The sequence below is a fragment of the Tupaia chinensis genome, unplaced genomic scaffold, assembly GCF_000334495.1.
Source record: "Tupaia chinensis unplaced genomic scaffold, TupChi_1.0 Scaffold000596_1, whole genome shotgun sequence".
Lineage (NCBI taxonomy): Eukaryota > Metazoa > Chordata > Mammalia > Scandentia > Tupaiidae > Tupaia > Tupaia belangeri.
Genome location: NW_006160112.1, coordinates 451236 through 460688, shown reverse-complemented (window position 1 = coordinate 460688; position 9453 = coordinate 451236). Strand labels below are relative to the sequence as shown.

Sequence of the window (9453 nt, the reverse complement as noted above, 5' to 3'; positions counted from 1 at the left end):
ACAGTGTATTTTGGATGGAAAATTTATTGGTGGGTTGTGATGGTGTATAGTGAATTAAGGTAGAAAAAAAAAATTAAAAAAAAAAAAAAGATCACCATCGTATATGGCTCGTTATTAAATTCTGAGTACTGGGCAATCTCCTGACAACAGTACAGGTACTTTTTAACCTTATAAAAACTTGAAGTAGATGGCGTTATTGCACTGACTTAGGACAGCTGTTTGACACAGTTGATAATAGAAAAATAATATTAAAATGTTAAAAACTATAAATGAATTTATGAATTTATCTCCTACCTAACACTGAGTATCTGGAATATTACTAGTATGTATGTACCCTCTCTACCATAAAAAGCATATAAATTAGTTAAGAGTGAAAAAGACGCAGGCCAGTAGGTGGTGTGGTGGCTAAGGCACCTGATCCCACATGGCCAACTTCCGGGTTCAGTCCCTGACTGCTGGCTTGAAAATCATGTGGGCACATGTGCGTGCACACCCATCCTGGGGGGAGAATGGAGAAGGGGTTACGACACGGCCATCCATCCCGGGCGGTGGTTCTCCCCCCTCTTTCTCTGTCTTTCTCCAGAAGGGCACATGCTCTATGGCAAAAATAAAATAATAGAGTAGAAAAGGCAAACATAAAATATTGCCTCAATAACAGGTACTGGTGAACACGTGGAGAAACTGGAACCCTTTTGCACTCCGATTGGGGCATAAATGGTGTGGCTGCTGGAAAACGGTGTAAGGTTTCCTCCAGAAATCAGCGACCGTGTGATGCATCAGCTACCCATCAGATACTTCCGGAAAAGAGATGCGGCCAGGGCCTCACTGTAGCATGTCCCCCAGCCGCAGCGGGAAGCAGCCAACACGCCCACCAACATGTGAATCCATGAATCAGCCATGCCACACCTGGACCGAGGACTATCACGCAGCCCTGAAGGGAAAGCCTGGCACATGCAGAAACACGGATGAACCTGGAGGCTAGTGTGCTAGTGAAGTGAGCCCGTCCAGGGTGCAACTGCGTGAGGGCGCCGGTGGGAGATGCCAGACAGACTCGTTTAAGAAGAAAGCTCTGGCGGCTGTAGGAGAGGAGAGAGGAAGCGCCGTCTGCCTCTCTGGGCTGCGAGGTCCCTGAGAAGGCTGCTCTGCTGTCCGGGTCCCTGAGAAATCTGCTGTCTGGGTCCCTGAGAAGTCTGCTGTCTGGGTCCCTGAGAAGTCTGCTGTCCGGGGGGAAGCTGCCCCGCTCTCCGGGCTGCGAGGTCCCTGAGAAGTCTGCTGTCCGGGTCCCTGAGAAATCTGCTGTCCGGGTCCCTGAGAAGTCTGCTGTCTGGATCCCTGAGAAGTCTGCTGTCCGGGGGAAGCACTGTCCCCTCTCGGGGCTGCGAGGTCCCTGAGAAGTCTGCTGTCCAGGGGAAGCTGTCCCGCTCTCCGGGCTGTGAGGTCCCTGAGAAGTCTGCTGTCTGGGTCCCTGAGAAGTCTGCTGTCCGGGGGAAGCACTGTCCCCTCTCGGGGCTGCGAGGTCCCTGAGAAGTCTGCTGTCCAGTAATAGGAACTCCTGCTGGTCATTTGCTCTGCTCCCTTGCTGCTCTCATGACTATCTCTGTCTTTGGACTTGAGAGTTTGGTCACAGTAGTGATAGACGTTTATTTTGGATTGAATCTTCTTGGTGACATTGACCTTCCTGTATCTGGATAACTGTATCTCCCTGCAGGTTTGGGAAGTCTCTGTTACTATTTATTCCCCTTCCTACACTTTGTCTTTGTTTTTTTAGATTTTTTGCCATAGGGCCTGTGTACTCTCTGGAGAGAGATGGAGGGAAGGAAAGTGAGGAATTACACCCTACAGGATGGCCTACCGCAATCTCTCCTCCGTTCTCCCAGATTTGGGGCACGCATGCTTACAGACCACCAGGTCCAGGGCTCGAACTGTGCAGTTGGCCATGTGGGTCCAGGTCCTAGCCTCCACCGTCTGCTGGCCCCCACCTTCTCATTGCCAGGACCACTTGATCAGCACTAAGATGTGGATTGCCTGTCGGTCCCTTCCGCTTTCTCTGTCCCTTCCCAGACCCCTTTCTCTCACTTGCTATGTGGTTTCGAGTCTTTCTTTGCGTCTGCCTCTCACCCTTCACCCCTCTGTTTGGAAGCTGCTATTCCACTGTCCATTTCACTTATTGTACTATTTCTACACCAAAACTTAATTTTCTTATTATTTTAATCTCTCTGTTAAATTTCTCTGAAATATTTTTAAATTGCTTCCCTGTTTTGGTTGAAGCTCACTGAATTCTATCAGACCGGCTGGTTCTAGCCCTGGCGTCTATCCCGTTCATCTGCGTGTGTTTACGGTCAGCGTTGGCGTCGGCCCTGACCACGTGGACGTCCCGGCTATTCCCCGGTCTGTGCACTAACAAGTCGTTTAGATCTTGCAGGCGGGGTTTATCTGTGGGCTGATTCATTTAGAAAGTCTGAGCGAGCTGGCTGTCTCATTTTATTCCTGTGCTGGAAGGTTCCCTGAGCCCAGGTGACACGTGAGTTTGGCGTGACTCATTTGGTGTGAGGCCTGGCTAGGCCCCTGGGAGGTCCGTGAGGTGCACCCGGCTGTGTGGGAGCTCCGTGCAGGGAGGAGCTCCTGGACAGCATCTCCAGTGCGAGCAGGGAGCAGCCCCATCCCTGGCCACTGCGCTCGCCCATCCCTCTTGGCCTCAGCCAGTTCAGCTCCTTGGGTCTGGGGTTCTCCCTAAGCCTGAGCGGGAGCTAGGATGGTGGGAGCCAAGCATCCATTCCCGGCCACTTTCCCACGGCTGAACGGGAGTGCGCGGACCTCTCCATGGGGAGCCATAATGAGGGGCATCACAGTTTTGAGAAGCGATCCTCACACGTGGCTGAGCCCTGGGCTTCCCGTCTCTGCCATCCAAGGTGTCCCCCACCTCGCCCCATCTCTGCTGTCCAACGTGTCTCCCTCCTGGCTCCGTCTCTGCCATCCAAGGTGTCTCCTGTCTCGCCCCGTCTCTGCCGTCCAAGGTGTCTCCTGTCTCGCCCTGTCTCTGCCGTCCAAGGTGTCCCCCACCTCGCCCTGTCTCTGCCGTCCAAGTTGTCCCCCACCTCGCCCTGTCTCTGTCGTCCAAGGTGTCTCCTGCCTCGCCCCGTCTCTGCCGTCCAAGGTGTCCCCTGCCTCACCCCGTCTCTGCCGTCCAAGGTGTCCTCCACCTCGCCCTGTCTCTGCCGTCCAAGGTGTCTCCCATCTCCCCCCGTCTCTGCCGTCCAAGGTGTCTCCCTCCTGGCTCCGTCTCTGCCGTCCAAGGTGTCCCCCACCTCACCCTATCTCTGCTGTCCAACGTGTCTCCCTCCTGGCTCCGTCTCTGCTGTCCAAGGTGTCTCCTGCCTTGCCAGGTCTCAGACTCCGTGGCTTTTGTGGAGGTGACTGTGCACGGGTGGGCATTCAAACCAGTTTCTTGCCCCCCCCCTTTTAAGATAGATTTTTGCTATTGGGCACACACACACGCCAGAGAGACAGAGAGACAGAAAGCAAGAAATCACCCCAGGGGGATGGCATGCTGTGGTCCCTTCTCCTCTGTTCTCTCTTGGGACCTGGGGCACGCACACATGCACAGTGTGAATTTCAAGCCTACCAGGCCTGGAGCTCGAACTGCAGTCAGCCATGTGGGAGTCCAGCGACGTAACCATTATACTGTCTATTGGCCCCAAACTGATGTCCCCGCAAGACGGTGACCTGGAGGGTTTCATGAGGGGACTCCTTCCACCCCTCTGCTCTTCCTGAAATTCCGAAGACAATTATTTTAATTTTCTGTCACGGAGCTTTTGTGTCTCCTTTTCTCTGGGGTCAGCTACACTGTCGCTCCCTGAGACGGGCGGGCCTTTGTACCCCCTGGGGCCTCACGTGAGGGACAGGTGCCGCTTCCAGACTTTCGGGACTGGTTTTGAAAAGGAGAACCTTGTCACAGTGGTTACGGTGCTGGACTCCCACATGGCCAAGTGTGGTTTGAGTCCTGGGTCCAGGGTAGGAATGGCAGGGTACGCAGGGCCACAGTGAGAGTGGGTGCAAGGCAGGATACTTGTGGAAACAGGCCCTGACACCCAAGACCCAGTTCTTTAGGTAGGGAGCAACAAGATGCCACTCAGGAATGAAGGACAGGACTCTCGTCACTCACAGCTCCAGTGGGGAGAAGGCTGCCGGGAGGCCACACGGAGTCGGCCGGGGACTGGACAGCAGGGGCTGAGGGAGAGAGTTACACATGGCTGGAAAGGGGGCTCCCCTGGGATTCTGGCTCCCTGGGGCTGCTCTGGTCATCTGCCCCCGGCTCCAGGCCAACTAGGGTGGGCGTGATGGCGGGAGTGAGAGTCAGACACGCCCACGGCTGGTGTGCACCTACAGGCGGAGGACGGCGACCGGCCTGCCTCTGTGAGGGCGCAAACTGGGTAAAACAACACCTTTATAAAGGCTTATTACATACAGAAAGCAAGAGTGAATACAGACAAATGGAAGTCCTTATATTTCTGAGCGATGTAGCCAAAGATTGGATATATTTATGGCATTCTTGACTGAGGGCAAGATGGAGCCAGCTATAGACTCCACGTTGTAAAAGACTCCGTCTTCATAAATGGCACAGGCAACATGTAGGGGTGAAGCCGACACCGTTCTGTCAAAGCTAGGATGCATCATTTGTGGGATGTATCATTATTTTATTTATCTCTAAGAAAAAATAACACTGTCATTAAAATGGAACAATTTAACATTGAATTGTTCATTTATAAATAGAAAATGACTTTGAGACTTCAATTTTTTTTGGGGGGGGGGCATATTTTTGCTATAGGGCATGTGTACTCGCCAGAGAGACAGAAAAAGGGAAATCATCCCCCAGGGGGATGGCCACACCGCAGTCCCTTCTCCTCCATTCTCCCCCTGGGGTCTCGGGCACGCACACATGCATGCCCAGTGTGATTTTGAAGCCACCAGGTCCGGGACTCGAACCATGGTCGGCCACGCAGAAGCCCAGCAATGTAACCACTACACCATCTGCTGGTCCTGTTGACCTCAATTTTTGCCATATACCGGTCTTGTGAAAACATGGAAGTCAGAGTGATACTAAAAAAATGGTAAAGATATTTCTATAACAATTACAACAATGTCACTTCAACCCATTCTGATTTCAGAAATGATAAAATATTCAAAACTAAACACCTGTTCCATCACATTGTTTACAAAATAGAACAGCTCTCTCACAACCACTGGCGCTCTGGGTGTGTCTCTGACGAGAGGCCCCTTCTCTCGACCCTGTAGGTACTTGTTCCTTTCGAGGTAGAGAAGCTGCCATGGACCAGCCGCTTCGAACTCCCTGTGAGTGCTCCACAGCACACGAGGCTGCTGTGGCTCTTCTGCTCTCAGCCGGGTTCCCTGCCGACGTGCAGCTGCCGAGTCACACTGCCTGCCCACCCGCCCCCACGCGGCCTGACCTCGTGTCCAGCTCAGGCGGACACGCCACCCGAGGCAGACACGCCACATCACACCAGGCAGACAGCAGCGGGGTCTGGCCAGGCTGTCTCTGTGTGCCATCCCCACCTCTCCAGCTGTGGACAAAACCTGCACGTGTGGGGACGTGGGACACAGCCCTCAAGTCTCGGGGTCCGAGTGCCACCTTGTCCCCTTCCTTCCGCTCCGTTGAACTGTCCAACTTCACTTGTCTCCAGAGGAGATGCCCGTGCCTGGTCTGCCCGTCAGGCAGTCCTGTCGTCTGGACGGCGGGAGGAGTTGGAGGACCTGGAGAGACCCAAGACCCTGGGCCAGCCAGGACCGTGGGCCACAGCGGCTCCCAGAATAAGGCACCAGGCAACGAGGAGAGGGGCCCATTACCTTCTCATCTGGAGTCCGCACAGTCCATCTCCGCAGCACGCAGTATGGTGTGGAGCACGTGTGTGGGATCTGTGTGCTGCGTGTGCTGCGTGTACTGTGTGTGGTCCACGTGGTGTGTGTGCTGTGTGTACTGTGTGGGGTCCGTGTGGTGTGTGTGGCCCATGTGGTGCATGTGGTGTGTGTGATCCGTGTGGTGCATGTGCTGCATGTGGTGTGTGTGCTGCGAGTGCTGCGTGTGGTGTGTGTGCTGCGTGTGGTGCATGTGGTGCGTGTGCTGTGAGTGCTGCGTGTGGTGTGTGTGCTGCATGTGGTGCGTGTGCTGCGTGTGCTGCGTGTGCTGCGTGTGGTGCGTGTGCTGCGTGTGCTGCGTGTGGTGCATGTGCTGCATGTGCTGCGTGTGCTGTGTGTGGTGCGTGTGCTGCGTGTGCTGCGTGTGGTGCCTGTGGTCCGTGACAGCCACCCAGGCTGCTGCCGGTATTGCCGTGGTTTCCACAGAGCTTCGCCTCTCTTTTCTGATGGCTGTCCTGGCCCTGACCCTCACCTGGTTTACACGCGGCTGGACCCGAAGGTTGCTATCCGTCCTATTCCCAGCTTAAAACACAGCCAGGACCACCCTGTAGCTAGTGGTCAAGGGAACCAGATCCCACGTGGCCGACTGCCGTTCAAATCCCACCCCCAGTGGCTTAGAAAACATGTTGGGCCCGTGTGCATGTGTGCCCCGAAGCCCGAAAGGTTGGGGAAGTGGAGCAGGGCTTGTGACCTGACCACACACCACTGGGGGTTGCTCCCCCTCCGTATCTCTGGTGAGCGCGTGTGCCCTGTGGCAATAAGGCACACACAGGTGCAAACTTCTGTGATGATGTTCGAGGCCGGTGGCGTCTGGACTCCGTCTGTTCTCACTCTCCCTCCAAGTCCTCGCCCTGGCACCCCGGCTTCCTCTCGAGCACGTTTGCACTCCCGCCCTCCGGCATGCTGTCCCATGCCAACATGGCTGTGTCCGCTCACAGGTCCCCTCCCCAGTGGGCCATGATCTCCTTTGGGAGGGCGCCCACTTTCTTTCCCTCCCTGCACCCACCACCCTGCCCTCCTTAGACGCTGAGTCTCCAGGCTTCCTGCTTCGAGGGACCCTGAACACACAGAGCAAGCCTGACCGCCGTCCTGAGCTCATGCCTGCTTCCCATTCACCCTCTTCCGCCTTCTCACCTCCAGGGCAGCACTGCCCAGACTGGGGTCCGGAGCCAAAGCTCTCACGCCCCCAGGCCCACACTCCCGTGGCTGATCACCCCAGTCCTGGTCTGTGTCCCACCCTGCACACTTGCACGGCCTACACCTTCGCCATCTCTCCACGTGGCCAGTCTGCCCTCGGGCTTCTGTGATCCCGTCTCCCACAGTCACCTGGGTTCAGGTGTGCCGCCTCACCCCTCGCTCGCCGTCGCGGCCCACCCATGACCACTGACCTCCCTGTCCTGCTGCCCCTCCGGCGGCCCCTGTGCTATGAACTGCCCTCTCCTGACATGGCCATGAAGCCCCTCCCAGGCGTGTCTCAGAACTCACTTCCCACTCAGTTCGGTTTGTTTTCTCTTTTGAGAAACAAACGTCTGTCTGGTGAGCCTCGCTCCTTCTCCACAATCCAGCCAGAACTCTAGAGATGAGGCCTGCCGCAGCGAGCAGTCTGCAAGCAGGTTCTCCCCGGTCACTGCGAGGCCTCGGGAGCGTCAGTGTCCCATGTACAGACTCAAAATAGAGTTCTCGGCTGTCAAAAGCACACAGGAGGTTAGAAGTGGAATAAAAATGCAATGGCACAGGCCCAAGTGTGAGGTCCTGCCCCAAGGAATGAGGGTTCACGGAAGGCAGAAGGGCCATTTTCAGGGGAGCTCACGGGAAGCGGCCACGAGCTAGCGAGCCCACGGCGACGGCCTGCTCGGAACCCCCAGCGTTACACGCCGTCCACTCCCGCCCGCCCCGCCATCCGCAGCGTGGATCCAGCCCAGCGCTGTCGTGCCCTCACGGTTTTCCCAGATGCGCTCTGGGCCCCCGTTCCTCTCACATGACTTGTGCGACCTGCTCGTCTGGTGGAGACACGAGCCTGTGGACCTGGACAGACACTGGCCGCGAGGGAAGCTGTGCTAGTCAACAGAACGCTCTGCCTCGTAGGAGTCTCAGCGCTGACATTGTTTAACCTGTCACACTGCGCTCCGGGTGGACAGCCCCACTTCCAAAGGTCTGTCGCTGGGACCCGGGTGTGTATCGGGCTTCTGTGGCCATTGTCTAAGGCAGGGGCTGGCGTTCCTGTGCGGAGGCCGATTTAGGGCCTTGTTACAGCGGTTACAGATGACTTTAGGGACAGAAGCCGCCAGCCCAACTAGCCCTTACAGTATAAGAGAACTATAGTCAATCCAGCAAAAAGCACGATTGAAAACAGTTACCTGGTTTCCCGTCACAGGCCTGAGGGAGTGTGCGACGTCAGGGAAACGCCGACTGGGAGATCACAGCAGAGCTCGACGGAGAGGAAAACAACCGGAAGGTGAGTCGCAGGAACAGTCCCTCCTGGGCCAGCAGGGGCAGAGGTTAAGGTGGCTGGATCCCGCATGGCCAACTGTGTGGCGCACGCAAGTCCCAGACCCAGCGGCTTAAACTCCCACTGTGGGTGTGCGCCCAAGGCCCTGAGAGGAGACTGGAGGAAGAGGGGATGGGCATGGCTGTCCCCCCAGGAGTGAGTTCTCGCCTTTCTTCTCCCGCTCTCTGGTGAGAGCATGCGCCCTGTAACAAACAAAACAAACACACAAACTGCTTTCCTTCTGAGATCCGATTGCTGGTTATTGCTGAATTTGACTGTATGTATGAAGCTGCAGACGAAATCTCTGCCATTAGGGAAGCAGCATTTTCGAAGGGTGCGTATGCCACAATCAGGAGCTGAGGAAGGCGCCCCAACACCTCAGCCCTTAGAGAGGGGCCTGAATGTCCCAGAGGGAAGAAACTGAGATAGAGGCTTCCACAGTTAGGGAGTCGGAAACCCTACATCCCCTTTACAGGAAACTTGCTCACCTTAGGACTTAACTCTGATATGTAGAAATAGCCATGGAGGTGGCCCAAGAGCAGGAACGGCCTTGCAGGTCACGGGGTGCAGCAGAGGGTGACCCAGCGTGCGTGTCGTACTTGGACACCTGGCTGTGTGTACGCGCAGCTCACTAAGTGCGAGCCTCCAGGACTGCACTAGGAAACCGAATCGTAAGTACTGTTGTCTCAAGGCCTGGCCTTCTGCCTGTGAGTCAGGGCCCATGTTTCTAAGAGTCTCTTTGAGGCTCTTCATGTCTTTGTCCCTCAGACTGTAGATGAGAGGGTTCAGCGCAGGGTTGATGACGGCGTAGAACAGTGAGATCACCTTATCGCCCTCCGCTGAGGACAGGGACTTGGGCCTCATGTACATGAACATGCCTGTGCCGTAGTAGACGGTCACCACAGTCAGGTGAGAGCTGCAGGTGGAGACGGCTTTTCTCCGGCCCTCGGCCGAGCGCATCCTCACCACTGCCACGAGGATGTGTGGGTAAGAGAGAGCGATGAGGAGGAAGGGCAGCAAGAGGGTACCCGCCG

The 9453-nt window shown here is 55.8% G+C and overlaps 1 protein-coding gene across 1 annotated transcript in view; it reads right to left on the bottom strand.

Moving 5' to 3' along the window:
- Positions 1–7798: 7798 nt before the first annotated feature.
- LOC102470220 (olfactory receptor 13C2-like) overlaps positions 7799–9453 on the bottom strand; it is a 2171-nt gene continuing 516 nt past the window's right edge. Inside the window, 2 exon segments of the mRNA XM_027775671.1 lie at positions 7799–8151; positions 9019–9453. The exon segment at positions 9019–9453 is cut by the window's right edge and continues 66 nt beyond it. Coding sequence (XP_027631472.1) covers positions 7799–8151; positions 9019–9453 — 788 coding nt within the window.